The sequence below is a fragment of the Onychostoma macrolepis genome, chromosome 11 (assembly GCF_012432095.1).
Source record: "Onychostoma macrolepis isolate SWU-2019 chromosome 11, ASM1243209v1, whole genome shotgun sequence".
NCBI classification, from domain to species: Eukaryota; Metazoa; Chordata; class Actinopteri; order Cypriniformes; family Cyprinidae; genus Onychostoma; species Onychostoma macrolepis.
Window position 1 is genome coordinate 530,468 of NC_081165.1, and position 17,109 is coordinate 547,576.

Genomic DNA, 17,109 nt, shown 5'->3' on the forward strand with positions numbered 1-17,109 from the left:
TTTAATTGACTGGTGGTATCCACCCTTCATCTATTTGTGTTGAACACCGTAGTTCAAATATAACAGAGAATAAGAATAAATTGTAGATTATGTTAATTTGGTGCAACATATTTTCTATTTTAAATAACATTAAATTAATATGAAAGATTAAATAACCAGCTGACATTGGCTCGGCTTTACTAATTCAGTTTGTATTAAAATGTTTTATAGTGACGCTCTATTAAAACCAACCTTTTCTCCTGTTGCATAAAATTAGTCAAGACGCACAAAGATGTACATAATTCATAAATGTCTGTTCCTGCATTATTTGAAGACATCCTTTGTGGCATATTAACTGTTATTACACACACTGGGACATTGAAAAACATGCAATCTGACTGTTCTTTCTTCTCTTTATTGTTTCATTTTGTAATTAACTTTGCTTTGTCCCTTGTACTGTTTATGGTTTCCAGCAAAAACTCATCACATAATTGCTTCTGGCTCCTCATGATTATTGTTTTTATGCCCCTGACATCAGCATTTGTTCTGATTTACATCTATATTTGTGAAAGGCTAAATCAGACATTGTAATAATTACAGCAATTAGGACCATTCAGACTACAGTCAGAGGGGCAAAACAGCACACAAACCTACCAGATAAACAACAAAAATCGTGCTGAGCACTGGGAGGCAGTGTTATACTTTAGCATTTCGTGTTCACTAAACCCTCAAATCTCACATTTAGGTACAATGACAGTAAAGGTGAACCTGTAAATATGGTAGATTTCGATGCAAATGCAAATTCTGGAAACAGATGCAAGCAAATACAAATAACGAATATTAAACATTTTAGACTCACTCCACACAACGTACAACATGGAGATATACTTAAAGTACATCAAAACTCATATTTTATTTTATGTATAGCAATACAATTTACATATTAAATAACACTATAATAGAATGCTTTGATATAGCTTTCAACAAAAAGAAAAAAAGGAAGAAAGAAAAAAAAGAAAAATCCTTTGTGTGTTATTCCAGGTTAGAAAAAGTGGATATGATGGTGACACCCACCTGCTTTGTATGGGAGAACTTATTTTTTGACTTACAAGATCTATTCTATTGCACTTCTGGACAATGAAACAGATTTTATTTCGATTCAAAGGGGGGAAAGAACAGAAGAAATACCACAATCACTGCCTTAGTTTATGATTGTTGTGTGTTTGGAATGTGATGTCAGCCACCTTCTGAAGGATTTGGGGACAAAAACAAAACTAAAAACAAACAAACTTGATTCATATGAAAATATAAAGTTTGCAATTATATGCCAGGATACAAAGCTTTTAGAGACTGATGAGTTAATGAAGCAAGAAATAGATATGTACATTTCTTAACATGATAATGCAAATATGCTTGCAAATGCAACCCACAAATAATGTTAGAGCAAGAAAAGGAAAAAGGGATACCACAGGGCAAACATGTTAGAAAAGATTTATGCAACTTGCAGCTCCAATTATCTTACGTGGTACACAAGCAAAGTCAGAATATTACCCCAAATGTTGGAGAGATGTGACTTCATTTTCCAGCCTCCTTCTTAGGAGAAACAAGACATGAACTGAGTAAACACCTTCAATGTGTGTCTTCTCCATCTCAACAGCATAACATTGTCGATCTTTCGAAAGCATTTCAAAAGTCAAACAAAAATTCAACAGCTTTCTTCTTCACATCAAAAGAAATCAGTAATAGTGTACATTCTCATTACAACATAAAAAGAAAAGAAACAAAAATAAAGGTGACCTGTCAGATAAACAAATGCTCAGCGAAGCAACTTAGAGCAAAACAAAACAAAACAAAACAAAACAAAACAAAACAAAACAAAACAAAACAAAACAAAACAAAACAAAACAAAACAAAACAAAACAAAACAAAACAAAACAAAACAAAACAAAACAAAACAAAACACAAAAGCACTAAAAACAAAAATGCAAAGCAAAACATAAAATAAAACAAATAAACAATTGTTTTTCCAGTCACTACCAAAAACATTCTACTGCTTCAACCAATCATAAAAATAAAAACTTTCTCACGTTTCATGACTGAAGTGAATGACAGTTGTAGTCTTTGGTAAAAATTAATGAATCACGGGGTCCCCAGTTCTCGAAGCGATAAGACTGATTCTAATGTTTTGTTAGCAAGGCCTTTGTGCTGTATGGCATGAGACAACCTTTTATGATATTACAGTAACTGGTTTTCCTAGCAGTATCTGAGAATCACTGACAAGAAATGAGAGACACTAAAAGAGGTCAGTTTAGTGAAGAAATGCTCGGACTGAGTCTACAAGCTTCTAGTAAAACCAGTCAATACCAAACACAACACACACCTATATCACACACATACACACAACTGCCGAGGTGAAATGAGACTGTACAGAAGGCATCGAGAGACTTGTATACATTATTCTCAAAATTATGGGACGGCTTATGTCAGTGAACCCAGGACGAAGTAGAGCAGTATAAAATTACAAAATGAAGTGGGCAGAGAACAGAATTAACTTCTACATTATGAGTCGCATGGTATCATTACATGTTCATTTGCACTCTCAAGTGACAAACGTAGCAGCTTGCAGCATAAAGCAATGGAGAAATCAAACCAGCAGGGGGTGCTAGAGAAGTCATGGGCTCTGCGGATCCTTCGACCGAGAGTAGAGACAGTTAACATTTACAAAAGCACAAGTTATCATGATATACGATATATTCATATATATTAAAAGCAGAATATGAATCATACAAAAGTTCACAGTAGCTGTTTTAATACCACCTTTTCAAAGTAAATATGGGTTTAACTAGAAGCGTAATGAGTAGATACTATTCGGGGTGCGCGAAATGATCAAAGCAAACGAAAATGAAAACAAACAATCCATATTGCTCATATGGTGTTTCATCAGTGAATCTGATGTTTTGTGGTGGTTCTTTGCATATTGGACATGGGAATAATCTCTTTTTCCAGCGTCTGAGGTCTGCGTGGAAACCATTTTTCGCTTGTGGAGGATATTTCTAAAGCTTCGGAGAGCAGCTTTGTTATGGAATGTCAGAATAAGGGCTAGACAGTGAGAGTTCAAGTGAGTGAGAAAGACTGAATGTGGTGGAGATGATGGAGTAGGCAGTAACACTGATATTTTCATAGTGCAAACTAGACAGAACTGTGTTTCGTTTCGTTTGTCGTGAACTCAAAAACGTCGGTGCAAATGTTCAGTAGGATAACATTAAGACATAAAATGGCGAAAAAATAAATATCAAAAACTTTTTATCAGTGTAAAAAAGTAATCAGGTTATTCTTTTAACCAAGAGTTCTGGCAAAAAAGGCCTCAGAAAAAGTCTGTCTTAGTCCTTGAAGTTTTACAAAGTTAGAGTAAGTGCCTCTTCGCGCCTGTTCGGGGGGCTTTAGACGAGCGACTCCATGCTTTCGGCCGGGTCCGATTCGTCAGACATGGCCACGCTGCCGTTTCTGTCCAGGGACATGGGGCTGGATCCGTTCTCTTTAGTGCTTATCAGGCTGAGCATAGCTTTGTAAAGGTACTGGTACTGTTCCTGAAAAACAGAGGTGGACATAAAGCATGACAGGTACAGCAATGGGGTACAGAGGAAATATTTTTTGGAGAAAAATTGTGTTTAGAAAAGGATGTAAAATGTAGATACAGCTTGGACGGCTCACACAAGGGATCGCATTTTAACTTAAAATTGATTCAATAATATAGATCCTTTCGCTAAAAATGCAGAAAGATGGATATTAAGGCCACATTTTATTCATTTGGTCTCTCATTTTTGTTACATTTTGGCTATGTAGTACTAATTTGTTCTAAATCGGCAACAAATTGAGCTGTGGGTACGAAACTCGTGGCCGTGCTTTTATTAATTAGTTCCCATGTTTTAGTTGAATCGTAGCCACACGGTACTAATCTGTTCTAATTCAGAAACAAATTAAGTAGTGCTGTCAAACGATTAATCACGATTAATCGCATCCAATATAAATGTTTTTGTTTTCATAATGTGTGTATACTGTGTATATTTACTATGTATATATAAATACAAACACATGCATGTATATATTTTAGAAAAATATGTTATGTTTATATATTAAATATATTTATATATAATATAAAATATAAGAATATGAATATATAAATATAAATGTAAATATTTTCAAAATATATACGGTATGTGTGTGTATTTACATATACATAATAAATATACACAGTGCACATACATATATAATGTAAACAAAAACGTTTATTTTGGATGCGATTAATCATTTGACAGCATTACAATTAAGTATTGTGTGTGAACTTATGCCACTATATACTAATTCTTTCCTACATTTTAGTCAAATCATGGCCACATTGTCCTGATTTTTTCTAATCTGGGAACAAATTAAATAATGGGAACAAATTTGTGGCAACATTTTATTAACTTGTTCCCTTGTTTCAGCTAAATCGTGGCAACACTGTACTAATTCATTCTAATTTGGGAACAAATAGCTAAGTTGTGAACTTGTGTCCACAATTTTATACATGCAGGGTTCCGTAAAATAAAGCTTGCTGATCATTTTCGTATTGGTAAGAATTTATGACTTATTATCCATTAAAATGACTGACAATGTACTGCCGTCATGGTACTCTCGTGAACGCGTGTCGAAGACTGACACGGAAGAGAATAAATTGTTGAATATGAATAAAGTCATTATTTTTGTTTTCTTTGCGCACAAAAAGTATTCTCGTAGCTTCATAAAATTAAGGTTGAACCACTGATGTCACATGGACTATTTTAAGAATGTCCTTACTACCGTTGCAGGGTCAGAAAGCTCTTGGATTTGACCAAAAATATCTTAATTCATGTTAAGAAGATGAACAAAGGTCTGGAACGATATGCGGGTGAGTAATCAATGACAGAATTTTCATTTTTGGGTGAACTTTAAATACACACGTACATATGTTCTTTTTTCTTATTTAGGTTTAAGTGTGAGTTAATGATAGTTGATGTGAACTAAATCTTTAAATGTGACCAGAATAACCACTTACAACCTCAGTATAAACACTTACAATGTCGGTAAAGACTCCTGGTCTCATGAGGTTGATCATCTTGGCCACCTGGTAGACCCCCACAGCTCCTTCACTCTCCAGCTGCTGTGACAGTGTGGTGAGAGCACATAACATCCCAGCAGACACTGCACCAAATCTGTCCACACACAAACATTACATAGCTCTATATGATAAAACATCTCTTAAAATTCAACATGAATGCTGTTCAACTCATTTGACCTCTTGTAATGTGTCATATTTCAGATTGAAATATTATTCAAGAAGAAGAAGAAGAAGAAGAAGAAGAAGAAAAAAAAGGGACTTTTATTTCTGTTATTTTATTCTTTGGGTATTGACTAAATTGTGAAAACTCCAACCCGATCTCATGAAAGTACGTATAAATAGTACGCCAAATAAAAATGAAAACTTGTGGTATTGATATGCAAAAATGGACTTTGGCATGTAAATGCTACGCGATGGGTAGGATTAGAGTTGTGGGGTAGATGCGTATATGTACGTGAAAACTGCATATAATATGCACACCAACAAATTTCGTCATATGCAAGTGAAAACTGCGTATTATATGCACGCCAAATACATTCGTATCATATATACGCCAAAGTCCATTTTTGTGTATCAATTCCACAAGTTTTGGTTTTTATTTGGCATACTATTTATACGCATTTTCATGAGACCGGGCTCGAAAAGTCGTGTCTTTGTGACAGGTAGGTGATGGGGCAGGGTTAAAAAATTGGATTGGTGATGCCAGAACAGTGTTTTGTTAGTATTATTTGCAAACTATTATAGTATTTGTTAATGTTTTGAATTAGCTTTTTTATATATTCAGTTTTAGTTCATTTTAATTTTAATTTTAATTTTTAGTAAATATTTGTTATGTGCTTTTGTCATTTGTATAGGTTTTTGTTATTTAATATTTAACTTTAATTTACTTTTGTTATGTAATGTAATGTTATTTTATTTTATTTCATTTCATTTTATTTTATTTTATTTTATTTTATTTTATTTCATTTCATTTCATTTCATTTCATTTCATTTCATTTCATTTCATTTCATTTCATTTCATTTTATTTTATTTTATTTTATTTTATTTTATTTTATCGAAAATGCCAGGAAAAAGAAGAGCAAGTTATAATTTATTATTTATATATTTTTGTTAACAGATTAAAAGACAAACATATATATTTTTTTTATTTCACCAAAAATCATGCATAATAAGACCAATAATGTGCATGAAAAAAATGTTTATATATTATTGTATATTTAAATAATATATTAAATATATGTATTTTGACTGTAAGACTTCAAAATTGCTCTCATGAAACTAAAGCAAAATGTAATGTTTATATATTTAAATAAAATGGTTAGTGAAGAGTAAATGTTTTGTGGTATCCCATCAATAGCAACAACAAAAAATAAAATGTTAAGTCACTGGAATATCGTGGTTGTTATTCTTATTTACATAAAGTAAATTTACACACAGTTTATTTTATTACAAAACACCAAATTTATTTTTATAGATCATCTTGTACAGGCCATTTCTTTTTATAGATGTTTTTGCTTCTTTCTCTGACAGTAGTGCAACATTTCCCTTCATAAACTCTATACTTAAGTCTATAGGAATATAATTAATTACTGTTCCTACTGTTTGACACCCTAAGTTGCTGTGATCCAATTAGCTTTAACGAGTGTTCCTTAATATCAACAGACATTACTTTGCAACAAAACGACTAACAATGGCCCCTTCATGTTTATTCATTATGTTAATGAGGCCTGATTGCCTCATCTGATAGACATGGAGGACTAATTGAGCTTTTCAAAATGTGTAATTTTACTATGATATCACCCCTAAGAGGCTTCGAAAAGATGGCTGTCTTAATTAGCATCACGTTCATTAGAGCTAAAGATATGCTAGTCTGTCAAATGCTCCTCCTACAGAAGATCTGCCCCTCCTATTTGTGCCTTCATGGTCTCCCTAGTGTTCGATAGAGAGCTACTTCTGTCTAGAAGGAATCCGAAGTATTTGTAGTCTAAAATGGAAGGTCTTTTGTTGCCACTCTGTGAAAACTCAAACTGAATTGAAGCCTCCATCGAATCTCTAGAATGAGCTGAACATAAAGGATGGCCAAAAAGCTTTGAGAATCTATAAGGCTGAATTTGACTAAATTTGCATACTACTTTTAGGTACTAAATGTATGTAGGCTATTGGCAAAGCATGCAAGCCTAAAGCACAAAACATGAAAAAAGGTTGTATTGTTCCAGTTCTACATACTATATCAGATGGTTGGTAAGTGAATTGTGATTGAAGTCATCAAACCAATGTTTATCTCATCCACACTGTAAAAAAAAAAATGTTGTTTCAACTTAAAATAATTTGTTACCCCGCTGACTTAGAATTTTTAGTTTAGTTTATTTTAGTTTATTCAAATTATTTTAAGTTGAAACAACTTTTTGAAACAATTTTTTTTTTTTTACAGTGCATACCTCTAAAACCAGAGGCAGTTTTTACTTGAGATTGAGGTTTTCTAAGTCAAATTGTAAATTACAAGAGGCACTTTTTTTTTTACAACCCGAATTCAGGAAATGTTGGGACGTTTTTTAAATTTGAATAAAACAAAAAGTAAAAGACTTTCAAATCACACGAGCCAAAATTTTATCCACAATAGAACATAACAAATATTTAAACAGAGAAATTTTACACTTTTATCCACTAAATGAGCTCATTTCAAATTTGATGCCTACTACAGGTTTCAAAAAAGTTGGCACGGGGGCAACAAAGGGCTGAAAAAGCAAGAATGTTTGAAAAGATTCAGCTGGGAGAACATCTAGCAGCTAATTTAGCTAATTGACATCAGGTGCTGAATTGGCCTGCCTGCAGTCCAGATCTTTCACCTATAGAGAACATTTGGCGTATCATTAAATGAAAAATACGTCAAAGATGACCACAAACTCTTCAGCAGCTGGAAACCTATATCAGGCAAGAATGGGACCAAATTCCAACAACAAAACTCCAGAAACTCATAACCTCGATGCCCAGACGTCTTCAAACTGTTTTGAAAAGAAGAGGGGATGCTACACCATGGTAAACATGCCCCTGTCCCAACTATTTTGAGACCTGTAGCAGGCATCAAATTTGAAATGAGCTCATTTTGTGCATAAAACTGTAAACTTTCTCAGTTTAAACATTTGTTATGTTCTCTATGTTCTATTGTGAATAAAATATTGGCTCATGTGATTTGAAAGTCTTTTAGTTTTCATTTTATTCAAATTTTTAAAAAGTCCCAACATTTCCGGAATTCGGGTTGTAATAAAAGAGCATTACTCACTCGTCATGCACTATAGTGGGTCCATCTCTGGTCATGGCCTCTTCTTTGATGACATTGATGAGCTCAAAGGTGCTGCTAATGGGAGCGTCAGGGTTTGGCCATTTTGGGCACTGAAAATGACGAACTTCTAAAACGTAATCATCCTAAAAAGTAAAAGAAATGGAGAGAGATAATAATTTAAAATTATTTATATAATTTATTTAAACCAAAAGATTATAATATAAATATTATTATAATTATAATAATATTATTATGAACTTTTATATAAACTACGATATAGTCTATTTATTTCTATACTGTACTGTACACAAATTTGGGGCCAGTAATTTTATTTATTTATTTATTTAAAAAAAAGAAGAAAGATATTAGCACTATTATTCAGCAACAATGCATTCAGTTGATCAAAAGTGACAATAAAGACATTTGCAATGTTACAAAATATTTCTATTTAAATTTCATTAAATTGCCTTTCATTAAATAATCTTGAAAAAAATGTATCACAGTTTTCACAAAAATATTAAGCAGCAATAATAGAAAATATGAATGTTATATGTATAATAATAATTTAAGAATTAATACAAAAATTTAATTAAAATGTTTTTAGAGCATTAAATCAGCATTTTAAAATTATTTATGAAGAATCGTGTGACACTGAAAACTGAAGTAGTGATGCTGAAAATGATTTTAAATTGTAATAATAGTTCAAAAATGTAATACTGTTTTTACTGTACTGTTTAGCTGTTTTTCTTTTAAATAAATACAGTCTATGTGAGCATAAAACAAACAAACAAACAAAAATCGGTACCAAAACTTTTGAAAAGTATTGTATAAATGTAATATTTTAAATATAATCTCATTTTTTCATTCTTAATTTGATCCTTTCTCTATAATATAATTATACAATAATATTAAATTGTTAAATGTAATTAAATATTTATCATAAATAGAAATTATGGTCCCACTTTATATTAGGTGGCCTTAACTACTATGCACTTACATTTAAATTAATCATTTGGTACAATGCACTTACTGTGTACATACATGTTTTTTACATGGTATTTATATTTAAAAAAATACCTGCATGTAATTACATCTGTAATTAATTTCTGTAATTACATTTATAATTACACTGTTGACCCATCCCTTACACCATACCACCAAACTTGTCCCTAACCTTACCTATATATCACCTCAATAACAGCAAAAGTGTTTTGCAATACAATATGAACACAATAGGTAGATTGTACTTATTTGTTGATGTAAGTACATAGTAGTTAAGGCCACCTAATATAAAGTGGGACATAAATTATAGAACAATATCTTTAAAAATTAGATAACAAAATATGACATAAATTTATATAATTCATTATATATCATATCTAGTTTAAATCCAAAAGTTTACAATCAGACATTTGTGGCCTCAGGGAATAATACAAATTATATTATAATATTATTCAAAATAATACAACCATATTAGATGAAATACATATAATTAATTACATACTATATGCTGTTTGAATCTAAATCTTTCCCTCTAAAGACAGACCTGTGTGGCCTCCAGGATGAAGTCATGAATGATGATTTGCTCCTCACTGGAGAGGCAGAGTCTGTCTTTACTGATAAGAGTGACTGTAAACGCCTCACAGTTCATGGCTTCCTCTCGACTCGGCCAATACACAAACTCATCCTCCGCCTGCGGGAACAAACGTGAGTGAGCATCAATGCTGAGTAATTAAAGACCTTCAGAAAGACTGCCGCTCTCACAACCAATTCCCGTAGTTCACTGCCCACAATAACAAGACATCGGCTGACCTTGAGGAGCACAGCCTATAACATTAACTTGAGTTTCCCTCCTTAGAGGCAAGACATCACGCAAGACAAACAGGAACTTCGCAGATGTTGAATACAGTCTTGAATACCCACCAGGCCCTGGTTGTCTGGTAACATGACGATGATTTGAGCATTGTGGTCCCAGATCATCCTCCAGAAATCTTTAGTGGTATGAGGCAAGGGATGCTGGGTAATGATGAACTCATTGCTCCGGTAGTAGCCCTAGTAGTACGTATAATAAACAAAAGCAGCAATCAATTATTCTTGGCTTTCAGTATACAACAGCATATAGATAAGTGACTCAATTTATCCTCACTTTTTAGTTAGTTAAATTCAGTTAATTAAATAGTATCCTTAGTTGTATATAAAAATGCAAAATGACAATGTAAAGTTTGTGCATAATTTCATAATGCCTGATTCTCATTGACCTGTCATCTTTAAACCATAAATAAAACCCTTTATACTATTTGAAAAAAGTGCACTGGTGCACAGGTGCTGTAAAACCAAAATTAAACACAAATGTTCACTCTCATGACCATAAAGCAGAAGTTTTCCCCAGAACACTGAGTGCTAAATTCAGTACAGGTTAATGTTTAATTGCAGGGGGGGTGTTGGGAACTCACCATTATATAAGATGCATTGATGTAATCAGTGCCTTTCATCCCAGGCAACGGTGCAAGACCAACACGTGCTCTTTCCGCTGAGAGGGACAAAAACAGCCAATCAGGACACAGAGTAAGAGAGCAGGTCAGTGATGTGATCTCATTAGCTCAAACAGTGCTGCAAGCGCAGTTTTGAAAGCAGTGCTGCAGTTTGGATACTAGAAGAACTGTCATAGAAGTCCAAGGTATGTGAAAAAAAGCTAAAAATAGGTTCACCAGAAAAGAAAATAGCCACAGCACACCACAGTAAACCATAACTACATTTAGTAATTTACATTTAGTCATTTAGCAGACGCTTTTATCCAAAGCAACTTACAAATGAGGACAATGGAAGTAATCAAAATCAACAAAAGTGCAATGATTTGCAAGTGCTAGGACAAGTCTCAGTTAGCCTAACACAGTACACGTAGCAAGTTTTTTTTTTTTTTTTTATTATACAATAAATAAAAAAGAAAACAGACTAACTACTCAACAATACACAATAAATACATTGGATGTGCTATTATATTTACATTAGGTTATGTTACTCACATGGGACAACAGAAGAGTTGCGGTTCTTCTCCTTGTTGCATTCTTTTTGAGCGCTGAAGCACTCCACAAATCTTGCATTGCACTGAGTCACCAACTGAACATAAAGTAGAACTAATTACTTTTTCTTTATTTCAAAGTAGTATGATACATCACATAAGACAACTTGTCTATTGACAAGGTTGCAGCCTACCAAACTGCAGGGTAAGAACAGTTTGAATTTCAGGGCTCAACAAAACAAAAGAAAACGCAAAGCAAAACAAAGCAAAGCAAAGCAAAGCAAAGCAAAGCAAAGCAAAGCAAAGCAAAGCAAAACAAAACAAAAAAAACCAAAACCAAAACCAAAACCAAAACAAAGAACAACTAACCAACGTTTATTAAAAACAAAACAAAAGAATATGCATCACATTAAGTACTGCAAATCCAGGAAGGAAATATGTCCTGCAGTTGTAGCCTACCAAATAAAATGAAATGTTGATTTATATTCAGGTATTGAAGCTGAACCAAAAAGAACCATAAAAAGTGAGAATTTCAAGGCTCAATAAAATATTTTATAAACTCATGAAACTCAAGCAAGCCACATATCACACATTTTACCCACACAGAACCTGTCAAGCTCGGGCTGTAAGTCATAGTGTCCTAACCGAGTATGAAATGATAAAGCAACAAGCGATAAAAGTGAACCAATTTCAATGGTTCAAAATTCTTCTCGGCATAAATATGCATTAAAAATCAAATCTCTTCTGATATGCTGAGAATGTGTCATGCATTGCAGTTCTGCAATCAGTGCTGGCAGACAAATTGCTTGTCGAAATGACTTTGCATAAGGAAAGAGATAGTCCCCACCTTGAACTGCTTCTCCAGTCGTGTTTTGCCCCCTGGGCCCAGCGTCAGGATGTTGTTGACATAACTGTGCAGCTGATTGGAGGGCACCTCTGTTTCCTTCCCAAGAATGGCTTCCATCAAGGCATCGTGGATGAAGATATACTGCTCCTAAACACACAGAGACAGACAAACAGAGATGTAAAGAGACATGCTAGATAACACCAACAAACAGGACAGATTTAGACTGGTGGCTCACCTCCGTTTGGACAAGGTAGTTTCTCTGAGTTCGTATATGTTTGAGGAAACCCAGCACATTGACTGAGCCTTTATCTTTCAGCTGCTGTAGCATGCTGTCAATCACAATATAAGTTCCTGTCCTGCCCACGCCAGCACTGAAGAAGACAAATTAATAACATATAAAACAGTTTGTTTATTGCTCTCTTTAGCCATCAAATCAGCCACTGGAAGTGTGTGCATGTGTGTGCTTTTTTACCTGCAGTGTACAAGCATGGGGCCCATCTCTGAAGTCTGTGCGGCAGAGGACTTCCTGACAAAGGTGAGCACAGGTAACGTGTATTCAGGGACACCCATATCCGGCCACTGAGTGTAATGATACTGCAGAACTGTTCTTTCACTCTGACGTCCCTTAGTGTTACCCTTCTGACCCTGCAAACACACACACACACAAATAGATGAAAGTTTTACAACTACATGTGACCCCTTCAACATAAAAGGACAAAGAACAACATAGACTCCTACTATTTTATAAATTAAGCCAGAACAAGACACAAAACAAAGCAAAACAAAACAAAACAAAACAAAACAAAACAAAACAAAACAAAACAAAACAAAACAAAACAAAACAAAACAAAACAAAACAAAACAAAACAAAACAAAACAGCAAAGATATCCTCCTACTATTTTATAAATTAAGCAAGAACAAGGCACAAAACAAACAAACAAAAACAAAATAAAACAGCAAAACAAAGCAAAGCAAAGCAAAACAAAATAGCAAAACAAAGCAAAGCAAAACAAAATAGCAAAACAACAAAACAAAAAACAGCTATACAAAGTAAATTAAAATAAGGCAAAACAAAGCAAAACAAAACAAAACAAAACAAAACAAAACAAAACAAAACAAAACAAAACAAAACAAAACAAAACAAAACAAAACAAAACAAAACAAAACAAAACAATACAAAACAGCAAAGATATCCTCCTACTGTTTTATAAATTAAGCAAGAACAAGGCACAAAACAAACAAACAAAAACAAAACAAAGCAAAGCAAAGCAAAACAAAATAGCAAAACAAAGTAAAGCAAAACAAAATAGCAAAACAGCAAAACAAAAAACAGCTATACAAAGTAAATTAAAATAAAGCAAAACAAAGCAAAGCAAAACAAAACAAAACAATACAATACAAAACAGCAAAGATATCCTCCTACTGTTTTATAAATTAAGCAAGAACAAGGCACGAAACAAACAAACAAAAACAAAACAAAACAGCAAAACAAAGCAAAACAAAGAAAAGCAAAACAAAGAAAAGCAAAACAAAGAAAAACAACAAAAAACTAAAACAAAAAAACAGCTATACAAAGTAAATTAAAATAAAGCAAAACAAAACAAAGCAAAGCAAAACAAAACAAAACAAAACAGCAAAACAAAGAAAAGCAAAGCAAAGCAAAACAGTAAAAAAAAAAAAAAAAACAGCTAAACAAAGTAAATTAAAATAAAGCAAAACAAAACAAAGCGTAGCAAAACAAAGCAAAGCAAAACAAAACAAAACAAACTACAGGGACTGGCTTTCTTAACCCTGGCTTCATTCTAAAGTGACAATGATTGCATATTTACTGAGCCTGAATATATTTGCAATATTTAACGCATGTATTTATTTTTATTTTTTTACTAGTGATAATATTCCACAAGTCAATTTTAAGACTTTTGTTTTGCTATTTTTGAGGATATTTTCAGAAACCTTGTTCCTGACAAGTAGAGCGAAACAAAGATGCTGAACAAAGATTTTCTGAAAAAAAGTACACACTCAAATGCAATTGTATCTCATGGTGAAGAAACACAAAAATACACAAGCAATCCCCTTATCTTCACATAACCCTCCCTTGGCATTCAAATTTATAACACAGGTTTGTGATAGTACTGTACAGAAGCATGTCAACTTTCTATTTTTCTAAATTTTATTTTACCATACATTACCATACATGAATTTTTCCTTGCTGTAAAAAAGTGGCACCTAAACTCATATCTAAGTGGCTGCTATAAAAAGACCCTTATTTCTTTGCTGCCAGTGGCCTCGGTAAAGCTCTATGTATTATGAAAGAGATTTACGGAGAGAGCAGATCACTCTCACTGACGCTGTGAAGGCCAGGACCTTGCATAAGCTTCTTAAGATTTCTTCCTCTGGCTTTTAATGCTCAACCCTGCCACAATCCTTCTTCCAGGTAAAGGAAAGCAGGTCAAACCATGCACAATGACTGTGTGGATCATTTTATGAAAAGGGTGCCTTTTCAATTTTAATGAGGTGATAAAATACATTTTTATAAAACAGTCTCAATTATAAAACCTGAATAATAAAGTTTTTAAGATCTACTCTACTGACAAATAAAACAAAACATAAATGAAGAGTTTTAACAATACATACTTGTCAACTAAAATCTACATATACTGCGTCTAAAATTATCTAGAAAAAATAAAGGTGAACTTCAAAAAATGGTTGAAAAATAATGAAAGAAAATTGAAAAAAAGTTATTGGATATTTGTTAATGTGTTTCAAAAATATTCTATATTAACAAATAATAAAGGTTGGCACCCGTTATTCATTGCTAAAGTAATTTCTAACACATAAATGTTATATAATGGCACCTGTTTTGTTGAACGACCCATTTTCATTGTGTGTTTATTGGTTTAATGTGGTTGGTCATTAGCTGGCATTTAAAAAAACATACTGAACAGAACTTTATTGTATTACTTTTTTCACAGTAGGGTTAATTTCATACAGTGTGTTGCTGGTACATCGATCCCATTCATTTTGCCATTTGTTGATGTACTTTTGTTTTAATTCAGCAGCAATAGAGAAGCAGAAGTGTAAGGGGAGAAATAAAAAAAAGGTGTTTACCTTCTTTACTTTGGTGTTTCTGATGGTGAAGATGCGGAGTGTGTAGCACGCCATTACTTTGGTTCTCTTCAGAGTCACCACAATATTACCATATTCCTCGCTGTTCTCCATCGGCCAGTACTGGTCGCATTTTCTCTGTGAGATGCACACAAAAAGAGGACAAAGTTTAAAGAGGTCATATAAAACAAATGATTATTTTATGATTCTGAAACTGTAATGGTTGTGACGTTATAACTCACTCTGCCTTTCTCCACTAGGTTAGTGATCATGACTATAATGCCGGTGTTTTGTTCCCACATCATCCGCCAGAAGTCCTCGAATGTGGACTTGAGAGGACCCTGAGCTGCGATGTAGGCCTTGGGTTTATTGTAGCCCTGTAGAGGACAGAGATACAGAAATATACATCACATACAGTCAAGTCATTATGTATACAGAAGTGTGTTCTGCAGTCATCACTCACATCCACATAGTTGGCATTGATGTAGTCACTGTGTTTAGAGTCTTTTCCTGCCAGAGGCCTGAGCTTCACTCGACTGTGGTCATCTGGAGGAAGAACAAGAGATTAATGTACAAAACTCTTGAGACCACACTGAAAATCTGCAATTCAAAATGTAAATAATATTTCAAAATATTGGACAAAATATTGCCTTCACTGAAGCACAAGATGCTCTTTATAACATTTTTAAAGTCATGTTAGATAACAAGATCATCAGGTTTTGAATAAACTCAAGTGCTGCTGTCATTAAAGCAAACGGGGACAAACCTAATTCTGGAAATTTGCATCAAAATACATAATAATAATACTAATAATAAAAAAACAGTAATATTGTGAAATATTTTATTATTACAATTTAAAATAATTGTTTTCTATTTTAAAACCTTGTGAAGCTGAAATTTTAGTCACATGAGCCTTCAGAAATCATTCTAATATGTGACCCTGGACCACAAAACCAGTCATAAGGGTCAATTTGTCAAAATTGAGATTTATAAATCATCTGAAAACTGAATAAATAAGCTTTCCATTGATGTATGGTTTGTTAGGATCGGACAATATTTGTCCGAGATACAACTATTTGAAAATCTGGAATCTGAGGGTGCAAAAAAATCTAAATATTGAGAAAATCGCCTTTAAAGTTGTCCAAATGAATTCTTAGCAATGCATATTACTAATCAAAAATTACGTTTTGATATATTTACTGTAGGAAATGTACAAAATATCTTCATGGAACGTAATCTTTACTTAATGTCCTAATGATTTTTGGCATAAAAGAAAAATCAATAATTGTGACCCATACAATGTATTTTTGGCTATTGCTACAAATATACCCCAGCGACTTAAGACTGGTTTTGTGCTCCAGGGTCACATATGATGATTTGCTGCTAAAGAAACATTTTTTTATTATAATCAATGTTAAAAACCATTTGTTCTTCTTAATGTGTATATACTGTATATATATATATATATATATATATATTTTTTTTTTTTTTGTAGTACACATTTTCAGGATTCTTTGATGAATAGACAGTTCAAAGGAACAGCATTTGAAATAGAAATCTTTTGCAAAATTATAAATGTCTTAACTCTCACTTTTAATCAATTTAATGTATCCTTGATGAATAAAAGGATACATTTCTTTCCAACAAGAAAGTACTAACTCAAAACTTTTGAACTATAGTTTATGTAAATGTTTAATTAAATTTGAACTGAAATCCATATGCTGATAATATAATTTGTAA

The 17,109-nt window shown here is 33.0% G+C and overlaps 1 protein-coding gene across 4 annotated transcripts in view; it reads right to left on the minus strand.

Annotated features, from left to right (window-relative positions):
• Positions 1 to 385: 385 nt before the first annotated feature.
• The window catches only part of ptprga (protein tyrosine phosphatase receptor type Ga), a 251,466-nt gene continuing 234,742 nt past the window's right edge, over positions 386 to 17,109 (minus strand). For all 4 annotated transcript variants that reach the window (XM_058790918.1, XM_058790916.1, XM_058790915.1 and 1 more), the window contains 13 exons: positions 15,833 to 15,915; positions 15,612 to 15,746; positions 15,373 to 15,507; positions 12,736 to 12,908; positions 12,499 to 12,634; positions 12,264 to 12,410; positions 11,421 to 11,514; positions 10,851 to 10,927; positions 10,321 to 10,449; positions 9,944 to 10,090; positions 8,398 to 8,540; positions 5,075 to 5,210; positions 386 to 3,566 (listed from right to left, as the gene is read on the minus strand). In XM_058790918.1, the coding sequence (XP_058646901.1) occupies positions 3,420 to 3,566; positions 5,075 to 5,210; positions 8,398 to 8,540; positions 9,944 to 10,090; positions 10,321 to 10,449; positions 10,851 to 10,927; positions 11,421 to 11,514; positions 12,264 to 12,410; positions 12,499 to 12,634; positions 12,736 to 12,908; positions 15,373 to 15,507; positions 15,612 to 15,746; positions 15,833 to 15,915 (1,682 nt within the window). In that variant the 3' untranslated portion in view covers positions 386 to 3,419. The remainder of the gene's footprint in view (positions 3,567 to 5,074; positions 5,211 to 8,397; positions 8,541 to 9,943; positions 10,091 to 10,320; positions 10,450 to 10,850; positions 10,928 to 11,420; positions 11,515 to 12,263; positions 12,411 to 12,498; positions 12,635 to 12,735; positions 12,909 to 15,372; positions 15,508 to 15,611; positions 15,747 to 15,832; positions 15,916 to 17,109) is intronic.